We start from the raw sequence: 22,994 nt of genomic DNA, 5'->3' as shown, positions 1-22,994 counted from the left end.
GATTCTTTAGAATCGGGCTGCCATCTAGTCTTATATAAATTAGTATATTTCCATGAGGGATTGTGGCGCCATCTTGTGGTTTCCCACTTTTTAACATTCTTTTAATGCATGATTTTGGTAATGTAATCAATAATCTTCCTATGTTTTTTGCTACATATGGTTCTTGTGTAAATTTTCTTCGTATGATTATACGATTCATCTGTACTGAACCAGTTATCTATTCCATGTAGCCATTTTCTGGCACTTTTTACAGTAGCTTTTCCTTTACTTTATATACGGTATGCACCGTGAATGTTATCACATTTGTAATCATAATAGTGATATGAGAAGCAGAATGATAGACGAGATACAAAGTGGGAAGATTTCATTCAGAACACTGCTGAAATGAAAAATGAAAAGGGTATAACAGGAAGGGATGCAGGATCACCGGCTTCTAGAGAACAGTCTGTTTTTGCCTTCTGTAAGAACTGGGGGCGTCATCCTTGATCTCATTTTCGGCAGAAATTTTAAGATTTGTGAATTTGTCAAATTAATTTACCATCTCTTCTTTTTTCTCATCCTGCTTTTTGAGGAACCCGATGACATCCAACATGTCCTTCTCCAGTTGATCCCTGTTCTTGGTCAGCTCCGCATTGTTGTGCGCCAAACTGCGTGCAGCTTCCCGATACTCTGCTCTAGAAAATTCTGTCATCTTCAGCCGGGCCTCCCACACAGCCGCACTCGCCTTCGCTCTCTCCACCTCTGACTCCTTATCCACTTTGGATAATGTTTCACGTTTCCCAGCCGCCTTCTTCCTACAAAAAAAAGGTCAGGATAGTGACTAATCCATAACATTTGAGGGCCTCCCCCTTTCGTGGAGTCGAAATATCTTTTGGAGTAGGGAGCAGGGGTCTTCTCTGTGAAGGGTGGGTTTTTTTTCTGGACAAAAAAAAAAAGGCGGAACCAATTGGCAACAGAAGAATTGCAGAGAGAGCCAGTTCTCGTGCGGCACCTGGACAGGTGCTTTGCATCACAAAGTTCCTGGATACTCAAAGGAGGATTTGGTGCCAAGGAGAGGAGCGCTGCAGACGTGGACCAGAGATTACGCTGAAGCCAATTTGACAGGCCACAGTGGATAGCCTGAGCCAGCAGAGTGCCGGTCACCGACAGACGACCCAGAGACTGAACCTGCGCCAGTTGAGGCCCAGAGTCCAGACTGCACCAGTCAAGATCAGAACCCTCACCCTGTGCCAGTCAAGTTCCAGAGGCCAGACCACGACCGTCATGAGTTGGGACCAAGCCCTCTCTACCGCAGGCCTAGGAGACGCCTGACGACTGTCAAACACTGAAGATCCGCAAGGAGACATCAATCAGAGGAGGACGCCTGCAGTTATGGGGGACCACATGAGTGAGCAGTGCTGTCACTTCCAGCCATAACGTACTGTACAGGAGTTGGCCTGAGTTAGGACAACAGGTGGGGTGGGGGCTAGTTGGTGCACAGGAGGCTCAACGTTCAATGATAAACTTTGTTAGGAGGACTTGCGGCCTAGCGGGAATGGCAGGTCCTTCTGGCGCAGGCCATGACGTCATGGCAGATCCTTGTCGCATACCATCATTGCCACCGGAACCTGCCGGTTGCATGGAGCGGTCACCGGAGCGTCACGAGGAGCGGGAAAGGCGGCGGAAGGTGAGTATATAATGATTTTGTATTTTTTTTATTATTTTTAACATTAGATGTTTTTACTATTGACGCTGCATTGGCAGCATCAATAGTAAAAACTTGGTCACAGTGTTAATAGCGGCGGTAACGGAGTGAGTTACCCGCGGCATAATGCGGTCCGTTACCGCCGGCATTAACCCTATGTGAGCGGTGACTGGAGGGAGTATGCGGGCGCCGGGCAGTGACTGCGGAGAGGAAGGAGTGGCCATTTTCTGCCGAACTGTGCCCATCGCTGATTGGTCGTGGCTGTTTTGCCACAACCAATCAGCGACTTGGATTCCATGACAGACAGAGGCGGCGACGAATGAATATCCGTGACAGACATAAGGACAGAAAGACGGAAGTGACCCTTAGACAATTATATAGTAGATTGGAAAAATTTCAAACTCAATTGGAAAGTGTTTCAAGTGAGGTACCACAAGGCTCTGTAATGGCTCCAGTGTTTTTCAACATTTTTAGAAGTGACCTATATAAGGGAACTGAAGGTAAACTGATCAAATTTGCAGACCATGCAAAGCTAGGAGGGATAGCTAACACTAGGGAAGACAGAGAAAGGATTCAGAAGGATCTAGATCAGCTTGAACAATGGGCAGCGAAAATACAATGGTATTTAACAGAGAAATGCAAGATTCTACATCTGGGCAAGAAAAACGAAAATTACATCTAGAGAATGGGAGGAATAGACTTAAATAACAGCACATGTGAAAAAGACTGGGGTACACTAATAGATCACAGGCTGCACATGAGTCAACAGTGTGATGCAGCTGCAAAAAAGGCAAACACAGTTCTAGGATGTATTAAGAAAAGCATAGAGTCTAGATCACGTGAAGTACCGTATATACTTGTCTATAAGCCGAGATTTTCAGCACAATTTTTTGTGTTGAAAACGCTCCCCTCGGCTTATACACGAGTCAGCTGTCCAGAACGCTGACAGGGGAGGGGGAGCGGCGTAGTGGTGGCAGGAGCCGGCGGCTGTCTATCAATGAATCTAATACATTGGTCCTCATCAGTTTACACTCCGACTGGATGTCTGTCCTGTACCAGTAGTGCTAGAGGATTATTCCCCCGGATGATGTGTACTGTGGAGCAACGGACATCTGCATCCTGTCCTGAGTGGAAACGGACTCTGCATTACTTTCTGCATTTTGCAGTCCAACATTATATATTTTGTGCTATATTCCAGGTTGGGGTTTCCTCCGCAATGAGAGGCAGGGTCTCCCCCTAGACGGAGGGTGGTGATATCAACCAGGATCCAGAACGAAGACGGGGATCTCATTCAAGTCAGGCTGTGGGGGCTTCCTCCTTGGTGGTGTTCTCCTCTAGGGCAAAGGTGGATAACTCCTCTGGAGGAGCCTCCCTCAGGGTGAGGGGGGGGGGGGGGTGTTCCACAGGGTGAGGGTCTCCTTGTAGGTGGAGGGGTCTTTTCTGGGGCCTCCTACAGGGTGGAGGTAGTGGGTCTTCTCTGGGATGGGGAGTCCATCCAGGGGTCTTCTGAGACTTAATGCCTCCTCTGACACGTTGCTCACCTCAGGCTTGTGGTGGGGTTTCCTTTGGGGTAGAATGCAGGTTTTCTCTAAGGTGGTGGTCTCCTCCAAGGTATGAGGTCTCCTGCGGTGCATGATCTCCTCCAGAGTGGGGGTCTACTGTGGGGTGAGATCTCCTCGGAAGCAAATGGTGGGGGTCTCCTGTGAGGTGGGATCTCTTCTGGAATGAAGGTCTCCTGTGGAGTGGGTCTCCTCTGGAGTGGTGGTGTCCTGCGGGGTGGGATCTTCTCTACAGATGGTGAACGTCTTCTGTGGGGTAGGCTTTAGGCCGCCGTCACACTAGCGAGTTTTACGGACGTAAGAGCGCATAAAATACGTCCGTAAAACACGCCTAACAAACGGCCCAATTATTCCCAATGGGTCAGGTCCTATCAGCCGTATATTACGCATCCGTATTATACGGCTTTCAACGGCCGTACAAAATCACAGCATGCTGCGTTTGTCAGCATATTGCGCAAAAAATACGCCAATGAAAGTCTATGGGGGAGCGTAAAATACAGAATGCATACGGACCATGCGTGTGACTTGCGAGAAATACGCTACTCACTGGCAGATGTCCAGAAATGTCCAAAGGCCTCAATCAGGCAGGTGAGACATACTAATTAGCTCAAAAAGCCAGACAGTGAACCCGGAAGTCTGCTGCACGCCTCCACGGAGTGAGATTCACCATGTCTCACATTATCAATGTGGACATGCTTATTATTTTGGTCCAAGAAAGGCCTGTAATTTGGGACCAAAGAGATCCAAACTACACCAACAGGGCCCAAAAAGAGGCAACATGGAGGAGTGTGTGTGGGTCCCTATTCCCACATTATGAGCAGCAGCCACGTGAGGCACAGAGACAAATAAGTAAGTACACTCATGTTTGTAATGTAATTTTCTTGTGAAACAGCAGTACCTTACTACTTTGAATTTTTAAACATGAATTTATTAATTATTACAGAACTTAATTGAAAGCACACCAGTACGTACATGGTGCTGTACATGATAAACGGATTACAATAATGGTTTTAACATTTGTCCCTTAACAATGTTTTTCAAAAATTTATCTTTCTGGGATAGAGGGTAGCGGACTCTGTCCTTGTGGCCTTACATTCAAATTGTCTTATTTGAACAAAGTTAATAATAAATGTATTCCACAAATGCATATTCGTATGCTACACTAAAATCTGTGTAGTCAATTACACCTTGTGTGACCACTGTGCATAATGGGCTAATCTATTTGTTTAATGTTTTTTGTTTCAGTGGGTGATGTTACAACAAGATGGCGGAGCATCCGCGATCAGTATAGGAGGGAGAGGCAGCAGCGTGAGAGGAGTGGGGCAGGCGCACCTCCGAAAAAAAAAATATATATCTATTTTGATAGATTAACTTTCTTGAACCCCAGCATGGACCTCAGGCCGTAAGTACAAACCTCACAACACATTTTCTACCTTTTTTATTTTTTCAAACTTTCATATAAAACAATTTTGTACTCAAAATATTTTTAAATTACAGAACACAGTCTAACCTCACTGACAGGGAGACAGGGTCAGATTCGGAGTTGGTCATAGACCCAGTTGGGGAAGGAGAAGAGGTGGCTGGACCATCTTCAGATCCCTCAGGCTCCATCCCTCCAGGATCCTCCTCATCCGCCCAGCCAGCTCCAGAAGCACCAGCCCAAGAAGAAGAGGCACCACCGTCTACATCAGCACCAGCAGGAGCAGCACCACCTAGCCAGGATGAGCACGCAAACAGCAGCAGCCCTACTGTTGCCCTGGAGCGCTCACCACAGGCTGCATTGTTTTCACAGCGTGCTCGCCGCAGGAGAGAGCTACTCCAAAGTAGGAGAAATGTCGATGCTGGGGTGTTGAACTACCTGGCAAGGGTTCGTGAGGATGATGGTGAGGAGGGCTTTACAAGGAGCCTGGCACGGTATTTAAGGCCCATAGAGCGTGAGTTGAGGCTTCGTGTGAGAGGGTGCATTCAGATCCTTATTGATGCATGCACCCCCCCAAATAACCCATACCAGCTTATGGAGATGATTGAACAGTGGCAGATGTCACCACAAAATATCCTGCGGCCTCAAAGATTGCAACAGGTGCATGCTCAACAGGGATCTGAAGCACCCCCTCCACGTGAGCCGACACCTCAACCACAACCCACACACAACCCACCATGGCAACCTCAGTACCATATGGCTGGATATCATCAACCATCCCAATATGGCCACTTGTCCAGACCCAGTGCTGGAGGCTGGTCCCAACCTGGGTTTGGACAACATGGCCATTTTGGTTTGGGGTATGATTCCAGGCCATATGTTCAGGAACATCAGGGGTTTCCTCAAAATCCAATTGCAAATTTGCCAACTGCCCATCATCATACCAGGCCTAATGTTCCTCCAGCCAATACCACATCCTCACAGGGTGAAGGACAATTGGGCCTACAAAGGCCACCTGAAGAGGACCCTGACCTACCCACATCTCCACCACCTACCTATCAAGATTTGTGATTTTTGTGTTTTGTTTTTTAAATTTTGTTTGTAAATTTTGCTTATTTTTTTTGTTATGTTCTTTTCAAAATGTTGTTGATGTTTGTGCCGACATAGCACTTTGTTATGTTGGTCTTGTTTTAAGCTTATATTGCCAGTTCAAAATTTGGCTATAAAAAAGGTTATAAAAAAAAGTTTAGTAGAAAATAATAACCTAAAAAAAAAAAAAATTAAGTAAAAACTACGCTTTAAAAAACAAAATTATGGATGTCGAACAATCATTATTACATCACACACACGCTAGGCTCATTACCATATGTAAATTAATTAAATACAACAGACAGATTTTTTGGAATTAAAAAAAAAACATTTATAATTAATCAAAATTACACATGCAAAATTGCATATTCTTGCCAGGGAGTCGCACCTTGAGGAGTCAAAAAATAATTGGTGAATACATCACGAACTTTTAGCCCAGAAAGGGGACGCCGCGGAGGAGGGACATATGGGGTAGGCCTAATCACATTGTTCATCAGGTGATCACATATATTAGCTGAGGAACAATCATGTATGCGGGTAAAATTGTGCAAAATAACACAGGCTTTTATTACTTCATTGATTGTAGCCTCACTGAGCTGAATGGCAGACTGGAGAACACGCCATTTGGCAACAAGAATCCCAAAGGCGCACTCCACCAGTCTCCGCGCCCTGGAAAGTCTCATATTCAAGACCTTCCGCCCGTGGTCCAGGTTGCGCCTGGGATAAGGCCTCATGACGTGCCTCGTCAGTTGGAAAGCCTCATCTCCAACCAAAACAAAAGGCACTGCTTCCGCATTGGAGCCTGGGAGTTGTTGTGGTGGTGGGATGTTTAACTGGTTGTCACGTAGCCGACGACCCATTATGGACGAATTGAAGACCCTAGAGTCTCCAGTTCGCCCATAGGCCCCAATGTCTACAATTACAAACCTGTAGTTATTGTCAGCAACAGCTAACAGAACTACAGAGAAAAACTGCTTATAATTGTAGAATTGGGAACCAGAGTTCGGCGGCTTACGCACCCTGATATGTTTCCCATCCACAGCTCCAATGCAGTTAGGGAAGTCACAAGTGTTCTGGAATCCACTGGCGATTTTGAGCCAATCATCCTGTTTGGGCTCAGGCATCACAAGTTCCTGAAGTTTCTCCCATATTTGAAAACAGGTTGAATGAACAATGCCAGAAATTGTCGACCGCCCAAACAGAAACTCAAGGTGTAGTCCCGCATAGGACAAGCCTGTGGACAGGAAGCTGAAAGACAAATAAAGATAATATTAGTTTTTTTAAATGAGGACAAAGAAAACATGAAGAAGCACAAGTGCATAGTATATTTACAAAGACATTATTTACAATATAAAAATTTCCATTTCCCTTGGTTACTTTCCTACAACATTGACCACAGTTTTGTTGATGTGCTTGTGCCATAATGTCCACCTATACTTTCAAAAACCTGCTAGAACACAACACATAAAAAAAAATATCATCAACATACAGTATGTGAGAATGTAGAATACATACCGTAAGGTTAGGAGAAGACGCTCCTCAGCAGATATGGCTTTTCGCATCCTTGTGTCCTAATACGTGATACATGGACGTATGATCTCCAACAACATATCAAAGGTCCTGATGGTCATGCGACTATACAGATAGAACTTGTCAGGATGTGACCTCAAAGCTGTATAGAGCCTCTGAAAATGTCCTTTACTCAGGCGTTGGGTCAATAGAGGATGCACCCACAATCTTCGTCTCCTCCTTCGCGGATCAACATTCACCGGATATGGCTGACCAAAGCGACGCGACAACAGCCAGTGAAACAACACCCGCTGAGTTGTGCTTAAAGACACATGGTCAGACATGTTTGGAAGGTAAAACCAACACAGCCAAAATAAGCTCCACAAATAAATGGGCAGATGGGAGGGTTCCACCTGTTATAGAGGGCTTAAATAGTGTATGTTAATGATGATTTAAATGATTTGCAGGCAAGAAAACCGTTAAATGTTCATTTTGTCATGTTGCGTAAAAAATACGCCATACGGATCACATACGGATTACACACGCAACAGTACATGCGCAAAATACACGACCACACCTAGGCAACGCATTAACTACGGAACTAGATTTCAGGGACATTTTGGCGTATTATGCGCGTATTACGGCCGTAAAATACGTACCGTATTGTCTTACGCCGAGTGTGACGCCGGCCTTACTCTGCAACAGATGGTGGGGATCTCCTGCAGCATAGGATCTCCTTTGCAGCAGATGGGTGGGGTCTCCTGCAGAGTGAGATCTTCTCTGAAGCAGATGTTGGGTATCTCCAGCAGAGTAGAGTATCCTCTGGATCGGGGTCTCCTGTGGTGTAGGATCTCCTCTGCAGTGGGGGTTTCCTGTTGGGTGAGATCTCCTCTGGAGCAGATGGTGGGAACTAATCTGGACTGGGGGTCTCTTGCGGGGTTAGATTTCCTATGGAGTGGGGAGCGTCTGTGGGGTGGAATCTCCCCTGTGTAAGGGTCTCTTGCGGGGTGGATCTCCTCCTCTGAAGCAGATGTCGGGGTCTTCTGTGGAGTGGAATCTCCTCTAGAGTGTTACCTGTGAAGTGGGATCTTCTCTAGAGTAGAGGTTTCCTGCAAGTTGGATCTCCTCTAGAGTGGGGGTTTCCTGAAGTGTGGGACCTTCTCTAGAGTAGTGGTTTCCTACTGTGAGGAGCTTTCCACTTACTAAAGACTATTGGACCAATGCCCGCAGAACGGGATGCAGACTTTTCCAGCACAGAGCACTGGTTGCGTCAATATTGTTATGTTTTATTACAGATTAGCTTGCTGTGTTATTAGAGATTTGCTTGCTCGTCAGTTCAGCCTCAGGAACCAATGTTTCCATTCAGTGACAGCAAGCAGAGGAAGACGTGAAGGCTGGATCTGATGCATACCTAAAGGTACCGTCACACTAAGCGACGCTGCAGCGATACCGACAACGATGTCGATCGCTGCAGCGTCGCTGTTTCGTCGCTGGAGAGCTGTCACACAGACAGCTCTCCAGCGACCAACGATCCCGAAGTCCCCGGGTAACCAGGGTAAACATCGGTTACTAAGCGCAGGGCCGCGCTTAGTAACCCAATGTTTACCCTGGTTACCGTTGTAAATGTAAAAAAACAAACACTACATACTTACATTCCCGGTGTCTGGTCAGGTCCCTCGCCTTCAGCTTCCAGCACTGACTGAGCGCCGGCCGTAAAGTACAGCGGTGACATCACCACTGTGCTTTGCTTTACGGCTGGCCGGCGCTCACCAGTCAGTGCGGGAAGCTGAAGGCGAGGGACATGACCAGACACCGGGAATGTAAGTATATAGTGTTTGTTTTTTTACATTTACAACGGTAACCAGGGTAAACATCAGGTTACTAAGCGCGGCCCTGCGCTTAGTAACCCGATGTTTACCCTGGTTACCAGTGAAGACATCGCTGGATCGGCGTCACACACGCCGATTCAGCGATGTCAGCGGGAGATCCAGCGACAAAATAAAGTGCTGGACTTTCCCCAGCGACCAACGATCTCCCAGCAGGGGCCTGATCGTTGGTCGCTGTCACACATAACAATTTAGTTAACGATATCGTTGCTACGTCATAAAAAGCAACTATATCGTTAATGATATCGTTCAGTGTGACGGTACCTTAAGACCAGACAAGAGATTTCTAAAGGTAAATGTAAAACAATCATTCTATTAATCTCATCTGTATCTCAGGGTCTCAAGCCATTGTGCTCACAGCGACTAGACCCATTGTGTGGATGGGGATAGTAGACCCAGAGGAGTCATCACTATCCGGGGTCCCATCTACAATCTCAGGTGATGGGTTTATGGAATGTGCTTCATTCTTGAGCAAAAAACAAATGTTTAACCCCTTTACCCCCAACGGTGTCTTGCATGTTAATGACCAAGCCAATTTTTACAATTCTGACCGCTGTCCCTTTATGAGGTAATGACTCTGGAACGCTTCAATGGATCATAGTGATTCTGACATCACAGAGTTTTCTCAAGACATATTGTACTTCATGTTAGAGGTAAAATTTCTTTGATATGACTTGCGATTATTTGTGAAAAAAACGGAAATTTAGCGAAAATTTTGAAACGTTTGCAATTTTTCAACTTTGAATTTTCACACCCTTAAATCACATAGATATGTCACACAAGATATTTAGTAAGTAACATTTCCCACATCTCTACTTTACATCAGCACAATTTTGGAACCAAATGTTTTGTTAGGAAGTTATAAGGGTTAAAAGTTAAACAGCGATTTCTCATTTTGATAACACCATTTATTTTTTATAAAGAAAATAAACATTTCCAAAGTGATGCACACACAACATGAATATCGACATTTTCTTATAGAAAACAGTGTCAAACAATAAATTGTCAAATCAATGAACCAGTAAGATGTTGCCGACATTATATTAGGTGGCATTATAACGAATGATACACCAGCAGAATGTTCAACCATTGCATACATTAATCGGTATACTCAAAAGTGGGGGACCAACCTAACAGACACAAGACAGGACGTTAACAGGGGGGGTGGGGGGGGAGGGGTGTATCTGAAAATCAGAAAGGGAAGACCGGGAGCGGCTATATAGTCTAGAGAATCGGGTTCATGTATTTATTGAGGCCAAAAAAAAGTCCCAAGGAAGCTAGATAGAATCAGATCTATCAATCGTGTCATTATGCAGGGCTGCGTGGCATTCAAAATTTCTAACATCATTAATTCTGGCATATAAGTCAAGTGTAGATGGGGGAGAAGTTTGCACCAAACATCTGGCAGCCGTCAAGATGTGGAAGAGGAGCCTAGTAGTTTTTTTGTTAGGGAAGGAGGGAAAATGTTAAGGAGAAAAATCTGGGGGTCCAGAGGCAATGTCAACTCCAAGACCTGGCCTATCAATTCCTGCACCTGCTTCCAATATGGGTTAATCAGTGAGCAATCCCAGAAAATGTGAAAGATCGATCCTCCCGAAAGGTTGCACCTCCAGCAGATGGGAGAGATAGAGGGGTCCAGCCTATGTAAGAATTCAGGTGTGTGATACCAGAAATTAAGGATCTTGTACTGGTTTTCTTTATATGTGACACAAGATGCCGATATAGCTGCTCTCGACCAGACAAGTCCCCAATCTACATCAGTCAAGGTTTTTCCCAAATATTTCTCCCACTAAAGCATGTAGGGATGTCTCGTTAGGGAGTCTGCATCAGGCTTTTGAATGATGTGGAAATTAATCCCTTTGTTGATTTACCTTTTCTTAATAATCTTTCAAAAGTGGTTGGGAGGGAGAGCTGCAGACCCTGGAAAGTGGTTAAGGCAAAGTGTCTAATTTGAATATAATAGTGAGAGACCCCGTATGGATAGATTACTTTTTAGTTCTAGGTATGGGAGTATGGATCTTGTTCTATGATCTATAATATCAGCAAAGTTGAACAAATTTGTGTGAGACGACACTCCCGTCATTGGGTGGGTCAAACTATCAGCGAAGCCTGGGTGATACAAAAATGAGGTAAGAGGAGAGTTTGTGGACGAAAGTTTAAATTTTTTGGAACAAGTTTTCCAAATGCTTTTAGTTAGGGCCATCGAGCCAAGGAGGTCACACGCTGGTGGATTGTAGGAATTATTCCAGATCAGGGAGTTAGGATGAGCAGGAGCAAGCCACAGTTTTTCAAATTGCATAGTACAAGTCTGCAATGACTTTAGTCTGCTGTGTGATTCCTATAAGTGTGTCCTAGACGTGTGAAGATTAATTTAGAATTAAAACCAGAAGGATGTATTCAGACTGTGCCCTGCTATATGCCACCATCGCACTCTAACCAGCATATCTATTCTTCCTACAGGTATGTTCATGCACCCAGCTCTCCAGCCTGCTCTCCTGCCTTGTCTGTCTATGAAGTGCACATAGGACATCACCCAACTTTCCACACAGACGTTCCTCTGCTCCTAGCATCCACATGGTATGTTCATGCACCCAGCTCTCCAGCCTGCTCTCCTGCCTTGTCTGTCTATGAAGTGCACATAGGACATCACCCAACTTTCCACACAGACGTTCCTCTGCTCCTAGCATCCACATGGTATGTTCATGCACCCAGCTCTCCAGCCTGCTCTCCTGCCTTGTCTGTCTATGAAGTGCACATAGTACATCACCCAACTTTTCACACAGACTTTCCTCTGCTCCTAGCATCCACATGGTATGTTCATGCACCCAGCTCTCGAGCCTGCTCTCCTGCCTTGTCTGTCTATGAAGTGCACATAGTACATCACCCAACTTTCCACACAGACTTTCCTCTGCTCCTAGCATTCACATGGTATGCCTTTCAGCTAACCCCAGTGTTATTTATGACCTTGTTTACTCAATGCTTGATTGTATGCCTCTGGTCCACCCTTAATTCTCTGACCAAGATGAGCAGAGACCACTCCTCTGTGCTTCACACCTGAATGCACCTAGTTGTACATATATTGCATAGTACAAGTCTGCATAGACTTCAGTCTGCAGTGTGATTCCCATGTGTCCTAGAAGTGTGAAGATTAATGTAGAATTAAAACCAGAATAGAACCTGAAGGGAACTGAAGGTACCTGGACACAGTCACTGTAAACAATGTTTGTGTTTGTTTTCACTTTCACCCCTATAATCCTTCACTTTCTGCTAACTCCCCTAATCCCTACACCTAGTAAAGAACTGTTCATCTCTTCTTCAATCCTCCCCATCCACCTCACCTCCTCCTCAAAACTGTTCCTTAACATACAATCCTCTGTCTCCAAGAAGATAGCCACCTCATGCCCTCTCCTGCTCCCACCTGCTAACACTTTCTCTGCTCCTTTTCACTGCTGGTGATATCTCTCCAAATCCTGGTCCGCCTCACCACATCCCCACAGTCATTTCTATCTCCCATCCACGCTCTATCACCACCTTCCGTAACCTCTCTAACCTTATACCCATTCACCCAGCCCCCACTTCCCCATCCCCACTAACAGGAGCTCTGTGGAACGCTCGCTCTGTCTGCAACAAGCTTTCCTACATCCATGATCTTTTTGTTACTACCAAACTTTCCTTCTTCGCCATCACCGAAACCTGGCTCACCCCTTCTGACACAGCCTCTCCTGCTGCACTTTCCTATGGTGGCTTCCACCTTTCTCACACACCCCACCCCAGCAGCAAGCATGGCAGAGGAGTTGGTTTTCTCCTGTCAGATAACTGCTCCTTCACCCCAATCCCACTGCCACCCTCTGTTACCCTCCTTTCCTCTGAGGTGCACTCTGTGCGCATCTATGCCCCCACCAACCTCCAACTGGCTGTCATTTACCGCCCCCCAGGGCCAGCCACCACCTTCTTTGACCACTTCACCACCTGGCTACTTCATTTCCTTTCTGCGGACATCCCCACTATCATCATGGGCGACTTCAACATACCCATTGACACTTCCCTCTCAGCTGCCACTAAACTTCTATCTCTCACTTCCTCCTTCGGCCTAACTCAATGGCCTTCTGCAGCCACTCACAAAGATGGTCACACATTAGACCTTATCTTCACCCGCCTCTGCTCCCTATCTAACCTCTCTAACTCACCTCGTCCTCTTTCTGACCACAACCTACTCACATTCTCTTCCCTCTCCACTCCTTGTCTACAATCCCCACCCAAAAACTTGCACACACTCGCAGAAATCTTAAACACCTTGATCTACATTCACTCTCTGAATCCCTCCTCCCTCTCACAGGCATAAGTTCCCTACACAATGCGGATGACCCTGCCACTCTATATAACACCACAATAGCTGCAGCTTTGGAATCTCTTGCCCCTCTCACACATACCAAAGCTCGCAATCAACAGACAGCCCTGGCACACCAGCCTTACCAAAGAACTGAGGCGAGCTTCCAGGGCTGCAGAGCGGAGATGGAAAAGATCCCACTCCAACGAGCACTTTATCGCATTCAAACAGTCCCTCACTATTTTCAAGACCACACTCGCCACAGCTAAACAAACCTACTTCTCATCTCTCATATCCTCCCTGTCTCACAACCCTAAACATTTATTCAACACCTTCAACTCTCTCCTCTGTCCCCCAGCACCTCCTCCCTCCCCACTCATCTCAGCTGAAGACTTTGCCTCATTTTTCAAGCAGAAGATTGAGAGCATCTGAGACAGTTTTAGTCGACAACCCGCAAAGCCCTTCCTCCCAACTACCCAGCCCTCCACCTCCAAAACCAACTTCTCCAGTATTACAGAAAATCGAATTTCCACTCTACTCTCAAGATCACATCTCACCACCTCTGCACTTGACCCGATCCCTTCCCACTTCATCCCAAACCTCGCCACAGTCTTCATCCCAACTCTAACCCATCTCTTGAACCTATCACTAACAACTGGTGTTTTCCCCTCAAGCTTTAAACATGCCTCAATCACACCTATCCTCAAAAAGCCCTCTCTTGACCCATCCTCTGGATCTAGCTATCGCCCTATATCACTTGCCTCAAAACTACTGGAACAACACGTCCATCTGGAACTGTCCTCCCATCTATCTTCCTGCTCCTTTTTCGACCGCTTACAATCAGGCTTCTGGTCACACCACTCCACTGAAACTGCCCTAGCTAAGGTCACTAATGACCTATTAACCGCCAAGAGCAAGCAACACTACTCTATCCTCCTCCTCCTGGACCTGTCCTCTGCCTTTGACACAGTGGACCATTCCCTATTACTACAGACCCTCTCATCCCTTGGCATCACAGACTTAGCCCTATCCTGGATTTCGTCATACCTAACTGACTGAACATTCAGCGTCTCCCATTTACACACCACCTCCTCACCTCGCTCCCTATCTGTCGGGAGTCCCACAAGGTTCAGTTCTAGGGCACCTGCTCTTCTCCATTTACACTTTTGGCCTGGGAAAGCTCATAGAATCTCACGGTTTTCAGTATCATCTCTATGCTGATGACACACAGATCTACATCTCTGGACCAGATATCACCACCCTACTAACCAGAATTCCTCAATGTCTATCTGCTATTTCATCATTCTTCTCCGCTAGATTTCTAAACCTTAACATGGACAAAACAGAATTTATTGTCTTTCCCCCATCTCACGCGACCCCCCCAACGAACCTATTCATTACAGTAAACGGCTGCCCACTCTCCCCAGTCCCACAAGCTCGCTGTCTCGGGGTAATCCTTGACACTGATCTCTCCTTTAAACCGCATATCCAAGCCCTTTCCACTTCATGCCGCCTTCAACTCAAAAATATTTCACGGATCCGTACATTCCTAAACCAAGAATCTGCAAAAACCCTAGTCCATGCCCTCATCATCTCCCGCCTCGACTACTGTAACCTCCTGCTCTGTGACCTCCCCTCTAACACTCTCGCACCACTCCAATCTATTCTAAACTGTGCTGCCCGACTATTCCACCTGTCCCCCCGCAACATATCAGACTCTCACCTACCATCGAAACCTTCAAAAAGAACCTGAAGACCTACCTTTTCCGGCAAGCCTACAACCTGCAGTAACCACCAATCGAGCAAACCACTGCACGACCAGCTCTAGCCTCACCTACTGTATCCTCACCCATCCCTTCTAGATTGTGAGCCCTCGCGGGCAGGGTCCTCTCTCCTCCTGTACCAGTTGTGACTTATATTGTTCAAGATTATTGTACCTGTTTTTATTATATATACCCCTCCTCACATGTAAAGGAATAAATGGCGCTATAATAATAAATAATAATAATAATTTCCATCCATTTTGTATAGGCAGGCTTGGAGGTCCAGGCTGGGATTCTACGCAAGTGAGTTGCCCAGTAGTAGCGAATAAGTTGTCCCCCAGTATTCCTACTGTTCAACATAATTAACTTTGGGATCCTGTGATGCTTTCCCGCCCAAACAAAGCTCATAATGCTTGCCTGTATAGATCATAGTTCTCTGAGAGGAACTGGAATGGGGAGGGTTTCAAATAGATAAAGCAGTTTCGGGAGGATAGACATTTTAATCGCAGCAATGTGACCTAGGAGGGATAGAGACATCCACTTTTTTAGCAGAGACCTGATTTCACGATATAACGCTGGGAAATTGTCATATAAGGTTGAAAAGGAAGACGTAAGGTTAAAGGGAACCTGTCACCCCCAAAATCGAGGGTGAGCTAAGCCCACCAACATCAGGGGCTTATCTACAGCATTCTGGAATGCTGTAGATAAGCCCCCGATGTATCCTAAAAGGTGAGAAAAAGAGGTTATATTATACTTACCCAGGGCGTTCCCGGTCCGGTCCGATGAGTTTCGCGTTCCGGTCCGGCGCCTCCTATCTTCATCACATGACGTCCTCTTCTTGTCTTCACGCTGTGGCTCCGGCGCAGGCGTACTTAGTCTGTCCTGTTGAGGGCAGAGCAAAGTACTGCAGTGCGAAGGCGCCGGTTCTCTCTGACCTTTCGCAGTGTGAAGACCAGAAGAGGACATCATCCTATGAAGATGGGAGGCCCTGGCCCGGACCGTGACGCCCATCGGAACGGACCGCCCGCCAGGTGACTATAATATAACCTCTTTTTCTCATCTTTCAGGATACATAGGGGGCTTATCTACAGCATTCCAGAATGCCCTAGATAAGCCCCTGATGCCGGTGTGCTTAGCTCACCGTCGATTTTGGGGGTGACAGGTTCCCTTTAATCCCCAGGTACTTAACATGGGAGTCTTTCCAATGGTATTTATAATTAGTTTTAAGTAGACTCAATTGTGAGTCTGGGATGTTGATAGGTCTTCTGTTTTATTCGTATTTGTTTTGTATCCTTACAGAGCACCAAACTGAGACATGGTTCCAGGGAGCGATATATGTGGGCTAGTGAGGGTTAATAAAATGTCGTAGGCGAAAAGGGAAATTCCTTACTATTGACCTGGATTCCTGAAATGTCTGGATTCATTCTAATACTCGTGGCTAAAGGCTCTATACTTAGGACAAAGATCAACGGGGATAAAGGGCATCCCTGCCTGGTACCATTGTTTATTTTGAACAGTGTAGGGGAGTTATGGGGTAACCTACTTGTTGCTGAGGGTTTAGAGTATAGGCTTTTGATAGCATTTAAGAAGGGCCCCTTTATACCATAAGTCTCCAAAGTCTTGACACCATCTTTTTAGGGACCACCTCACATTTGAAGTCACTTTGAGGGGTCTATATGATAGAAAATACCCAAAAGTGACACCAATCTTAAAACAGCACCCCTCAAGGTGCTCAAAACCACATTCAAGAAGTTTATTAACCCTTCAGGTGCTTCACAGGAATTTTTGGAATGTTTAAAAAAAAAATGAACATTTAACTTTTTTTCACAAAAAATGTAATTCATACCAATTTTTTTATTTTACCAAGGGTAACAGGGGATATTGTACCCCATACGTTGTTGTGCAATTTGTCCTGAGTAATGCTGGTACCCCATATGTTGGGGTAAACCACTGTTTGAGCGCACCGCAGAGCTTGGAAGAGAAGGAGTGCAGTGGTACTTTTTCAATGCAAAATTGGCTGGAATTAAGATCGGACGCCATGTTGCGTTTGGAGAGCCGCTGATGTGCCTAATCAGTGGAAACCCCCCACAAGTGACACCATTTTGGAAATTAGACACCCCCCATGAAACTTATCTAGATGTGTGGTGAGCACTTTGAATCCTCAAGTGTTTCACAGAAGTTTATAATGTAGAGACGTAAAAATAAAAAATCATATTTTCTTGCCTCCAATTTTTTATTTTCCCAAGAGAAACAGAAGAAATTGGACCCCAAAAGTTATTGTGCAATTTGTCCTGAGTACGCTGATACCCCATATGTGGGGGTAAACCACTGTTTGGGTGCTTGGCAGAGCTCAGAAGGGAAGGAGCGCTAGATTTTGCTGTTATGGTTTGCAGGTACAATGACCCACTGGGAGAGCCCATGAGGTGCCAAAAGTGACCCCATTTTACGAACTACACCTCTCAATGAATTCATCTAGGTGAGCAGTGATCATATTGACACCATGGGTGTGTCACAGAATTGGGCAGTGAGGACAAAATAACTACATTTTTACCACCAACATTTTGTTTTAGCCAAAGATTTTCACACAAGAAGTGAGAAAAATGGCAACAAAATTTGTTCCACAATTTCTACCGAACGTGGCAATACCTCATATGTGGCTGTACAGTGCTACTTAGTCATGCGGAGAGACTCGGGATGAACGGAACGCTATTTGCCTATTCAAGTGAATAAGTCTGTGCACATGTCAGTGTGTTTCCATGGAACGTGTGCACGTGGGCAAAACATGCTGACATGTCCATTTTTTAATGTAAGCATGGGCCATAAAATGTCCCGCACACGTGCATACACATAACACACGTCGATGTCACCCATGTGACACGCATCGGCGCCAGTGAAGAAGCGTTACAGTAAGCGTTGTTCCCCGGCAGCGGGTGCTGAATACAGCTCTCCTCATTCTTCCGTGCTCTGCCGGCAATCAGATGCTTCTGTGAGATCCCCGCTAGCACTGTGAGCCGTGAGCGCTCACTGTGCTAGAGGGGATCTGATCGCAGTTCAGCCCAGCTGTGAACAGAGCTCAGTGACCGGAGGTAACCTCTATGACGTAACCCCCGGTCACTGAAGCTCCGCTCCCAAGCAGGCTCATTCGCCAATGGTTTTTAGCAGAGACGGTCGCATCTTAGTACCGTCCAGGTTGAAAACTGTATATCCATCAGATATGGATTACGGCGTGGGACAGAACGACGAACAGGTATGGTATATTGTTGTTTTTTTTATTTTACTATTATTACAGGAAATCGAGTGCTTCTCTTGGATTAGGCGTTGCAGTAAGTATGTTTTAATTAAGAATAATAAAAGGAGTCTTATAGACGCTTCTTCATTACTAAGCTGTGGGCTTGATGTCACCGATGACATCAACCCCACAACTATTACCCCACTTGACACTGCTACAAGGCAAGCGGGAAGAGCCAAGCAAAGCGCCAGAATTGCCACATCTAATAGATGTTCCTTTTATGGGCAGTTGTGGGCTGCAATTTTTAGGCTGGGGGGGGGTCAATATCCATGGCCGCTTACCAGCCTGAGAATACCAGCCCCCAGATGTGAGCTTTAGCAAGGCAGGTTGTCAATAATGGGGGGACCACACACCGTTGTTTTTTTTTTTTTTTTCAATTATTTATTTAAATAATTAAAAAATATGGTGTGGGGGACTAGTGATGAGTATACTCGTTGCTCGGGTTTTTCCAAGCACGCTCGGGAGATCTACGAGTATTTGTTAGAGTTCGAAGATTTAGTTTTCCTTGCAGCAGCTGAATGATTTACAGCTATTAGCCAGATTGATTACGTGTGGGAATTCCCTAGCAACCAGGCAACCCCCACATGTACTCAGGCTGGCTAATAGCTGTAAATCATTCAGCTGAGGTGATGAAAACTAAATCTCCAAACACTAACAAATACTCGGAGATCACCTAAGCGTGCTCAGGAAAACCAGAACGAGTACACTCGCTCATCACTAGTGGGGACCCCTCTATTCTTAACCAATATTCCAGCCTTGCTGAAGCTGACAGCTGAGGGTTGCAGGCCCCAGCTGTGAGTTTTGTCTGGCTGGTTATCAAAAATAAGGGGGAACCCACGCCATTTTTTTAAAAAAAATTACCGTATTTATTTACAGCGCAGGCATACTCCCATCTGCCGCTCCTGATGTCACTGTTATTAGCAGCAGCAGGGGTAGGCTGATGGGAATAATAGTCGCCGCCTGCGGTCTCTTTTATTACTTAAATGTAACTCTCATCAATCTTCCCTGCTCGTGCCGATTACCGGCAGAGCATGGGAGAATGATGAGAGCCGTGTTCAGCACGGAATGGAGGCTTGTTTTTTGCGGGACAATATGACGTTTTCAGAGGTACCATGTTTATTTATATCCGTCTTTTTGATCGTGTTATTCCACTTTTTGTTCGGTGGTATGATAAAGCATTGTTTTTTGCCTTGTTTTTTTTTTCATGGTGTTCACTAAAGGGGGTAACTAGTGGGACAGTTTTATAGGTCGGGTCATTACAGACGCGGGGATACCAAATATATGTACTTTTATTGTTTAGATTTTTTTTCATTCAAATATTTATTTAGTGATAAAACAAATAATGATTTTTTTATTATAATTTTTTATTATAAAATTTATTTTTTACTTTATTCTGACTTTTACACACTGTCCCACTATGGGGCAATCATTTTTTGCAGGCTGATTGCTTCTATAGCATGCAGGTGAAGCAGCATCTGCATGCTATAGAAACTGTCAGCGCTGCATTCACTGCACTGATACTGAGACTTCCTGATCATGCACTGGGCATGACCAGGAAGTTTCTTAGCTCTGGTAAGCCGGATGTCGTCCTGACGACATCGGTTTACCATGGCAGCGATCGGGACCCCACGCCACACAGAAGGGTCTCCGATGCAAAGGCAGAGGGGCTGTCAGGCCCTGCGCCGACTTCCGAAATGCTGCGATCAGGTTCGATTAAAGTGCCGGGAGCGGAATGGGACCACTCCTGGTACCTAGTGCGGGGTGTCAGCAGTGAGTAATTAGCATTTTTACCTGGGAGTCGGCCGGCAGGAACGTGCTGATCTGTGCTCTGCACATGTCTATTGAGAATTGGATTCTAATATGTCTGGTTGGGTGAGCTGATGAAATCCTCGTATTTGCAACATTGTATTTTGGCCATATACCCAGAGTTATTGTAAAACTATGGACGTAAAGAATAAAAATTAGTTGCATCGTTTACCTGCCTAGGTGATTATTACAACCCACAACCTCAGATCTTCACACGTACTGCGTGGGATCTCCTCTGGAGAAGATGGGGTGGGATGTCCTCTGGGTTGGGGGCCTCCTGCGTGGCAGGATCTCCTCTGGAGCAGATGGTGGGAGTCTCCTACGGGGTGGGATCTCATCTGGAGCAGATGGTGGGGTGAGATCTCCTCTGGAGTGGGGGTTTCCAACAGTATGGGATCTCTTCTGGATTAGGGGTCTCTTGCGGGGTGGGATCTCCTCTGGAGTGGGGGTTTCCTGTGAAGTTGGATCTCCTCTGAAGCAGTTGGTGGGGGTCTCCTGTGGGGTTAGATATTCTCTGGAGTAGATAGTTGGGTGGGATTTACTCTGGAATAAGGGTTTCCTGTAGGGCAAGATCTCCAATTGAGCAGATGGTTAGGGTCTCCTCCAGGGTGGGATCTCCCCTGGCGCAGATGTGGGGATGGGATCTCCTCTGAAGTGGCGTCTCCTGTGACGTGGGGATCTCCAGCGGTATGGGATCTCCTCTGAAGTGGGGGGGGACCTGTGGGGTGGGACCTTCTCTGGAGCTGGTGGTGGGGGTTTGCTGAGGGGTGGGATCTCCTCTGGAGTGGGGGGTGATCTCAGGAGTGGGCATTTCCTGATGGTTGGGATCTCCTCTAAAATGGGTTTCCTAGGGGTGGGATCTCCTCTGGAGTGGGGGAGGTGGGTCTTCTGTGGGTTGAGATCTCCTTTGGAGTGGGGGTCTCCTGCGGGGTGGGATCTCTTGTGGAGCAGATGGTGGGGTCTCATGAGGGGTGGGAACTCCTCTACAGCAGATGGTGGGGTCTCCTGTGGGGTGGCTTCTCCTGAGGAGTGGGAGTTTCCTGCGGCGTGGGATGTTCTCTGGAGTGGGGGTCTCCTTCAGGGTTGGATCTCCTCTGAAGTGGGATCTCCTCTGAAGTGGGTTGGGATATTCTCTGTAGTGGAGTTTTACTGTAGGTGGGATCTTCTCTGGAGCAGATGATGGCATCTCCTTTGCAGTGGGGGTTTCCTGCAGGGTGGTATTTCCACTCAGATAGTGGGGGTCTCCTGCAGGGTGGAATCTACTCTGGAGCAGATATCGGGGTGGGATCTTCTCTGGAGTGGGGGTTTCCTGTGGGTTGGCATATCCTCTGGAGAGGGGGTTTCCTGCGGGTGGGAGCTTCTCAGGAGTGGGGGTCTCCTGTGGGGTGGGATCTCCTCTGGAGCAGATGGAGGGGGTCTCCTGTGGGGTGGGATCTCCTCTGGAGCAGATGGAGGGGGTCTCCTGCGGGGTGGGATCTCCTCTGAAGTACAAGTTATATGCGGGGTGGGATTTCTGCTGGAGCAGATGGAGGGGTGAGATCTCCTCTGGATTAGGGGTTTCCTTTGGGGTGGGCTATCCTCTAGAGTGGGAGGTTCCTGTGGGGTGCAATCTCCTCCAGAGTGGGGGTTTATTTGGGGGTGGGATCTCCTGCAGAGTGGGGTCTCCTGGGGGATGAGGTCCCTCATAGACGTCCGTGCACGGTCGGACGTACATGACCCCGGGTGACGCTCACCTTTTGCTTTTCTTGCCCTTCGCCGCTCTTTTCCGAATCCCGGCCATGACGGAACGGAATTAGCAAGGAACTGAATACTTTGTGTACTAACGGGGGAAGTGGTAACCAAGGAGACAGCACACGTGACTGTCGCGTGAACGTGCAGCAGAAGAGAGAGCGAGGCCTGACGCATGATGGGGGGTAGATGAGGTGACGACGATTGACAGCGCGGGGAGAGATGGGAAAGAGAGAGACCGCACAGCGCGGGGAGAGATGGGAAAGGGAGACTGCACAGCGCGGAGAGAGATGGGAAAGAGAGACCGCACAGCGCGGAGAGAGATGGGAAAGGGAGACTGCACAGCGCGGAGAGAGATGGGAAAGAGAGACCGCACAGCGCGGAGAGAGATGGGAAAGGGAGACCACACAGCGCGGAGAGAGATGGGAAAGAGAGAAGACCGCACAGTGCGGAGAGAGATGGGAAAGAGAGACCGCACAGCGCGGAGAGAGATGGGAAAGAGAGACCGCACAGCGCGGAGAGAGATGGGAAAGAGAGACCGCACAGCGCGGGGAGAGATGGGAAAGAGAGACCGCACAGCGCGGAGAGAGATGGGAAAGAGAGACCGCACAGCGCGGGGAGAGATGGGAAAGAGAGAGACCGCACAGCGTGGAGAGAGATGGGAAAGAGAGACCGCACAGCGCGGAGAGAGATGGGAAAGAGAGACCGCACAGCGCGGGGAGAGATGGGAAAGAGAGAGACCGCACAGCGCGGAGAGAGATGGGAAAGAGAGACCGCACAGCGCGGAGAGAGATGGGAAAGAGAGACCGCACAGCGCGGGGAGAGATGGGAAAGAGAGAGACCGCACAGCGTGGAGAGAGATGGGAAAGAGAGACCGCACAGCGCGGAGAGAGATGGGAAAGAGAGACCGCACAGCGCGGAGAGAGATGGGAAA

The 22,994-nt window shown here is 47.0% G+C and overlaps 1 protein-coding gene across 1 annotated transcript in view; it reads right to left on the bottom strand.

Annotated features, from left to right (window-relative positions):
• BBOF1 (basal body orientation factor 1) overlaps nt 1-22,185 on the bottom strand; it is a 62,220-nt gene extending 40,035 nt beyond the window's left edge. Inside the window, exons 1-2 of the mRNA XM_069735720.1 lie at nt 22,066-22,185; nt 539-794 (exon numbers count right to left, since the gene is read on the bottom strand). Of these exons, the coding sequence (XP_069591821.1) occupies nt 539-794; nt 22,066-22,112 (303 nt within the window). The 5' untranslated portion in view covers nt 22,113-22,185. The remainder of the gene's footprint in view (nt 1-538; nt 795-22,065) is intronic.
• Nucleotides 22,186-22,994: the final 809 nt, after the last annotated feature.

The sequence above is a fragment of the Ranitomeya imitator genome, chromosome 1, assembly GCF_032444005.1.
Source record: "Ranitomeya imitator isolate aRanImi1 chromosome 1, aRanImi1.pri, whole genome shotgun sequence".
Taxonomy (NCBI): domain Eukaryota; kingdom Metazoa; phylum Chordata; class Amphibia; order Anura; family Dendrobatidae; genus Ranitomeya; species Ranitomeya imitator.
The sequence above is the reverse complement of the archived record's forward strand: the minus strand, read 5'-3'. Positions and strand labels throughout refer to the sequence as shown.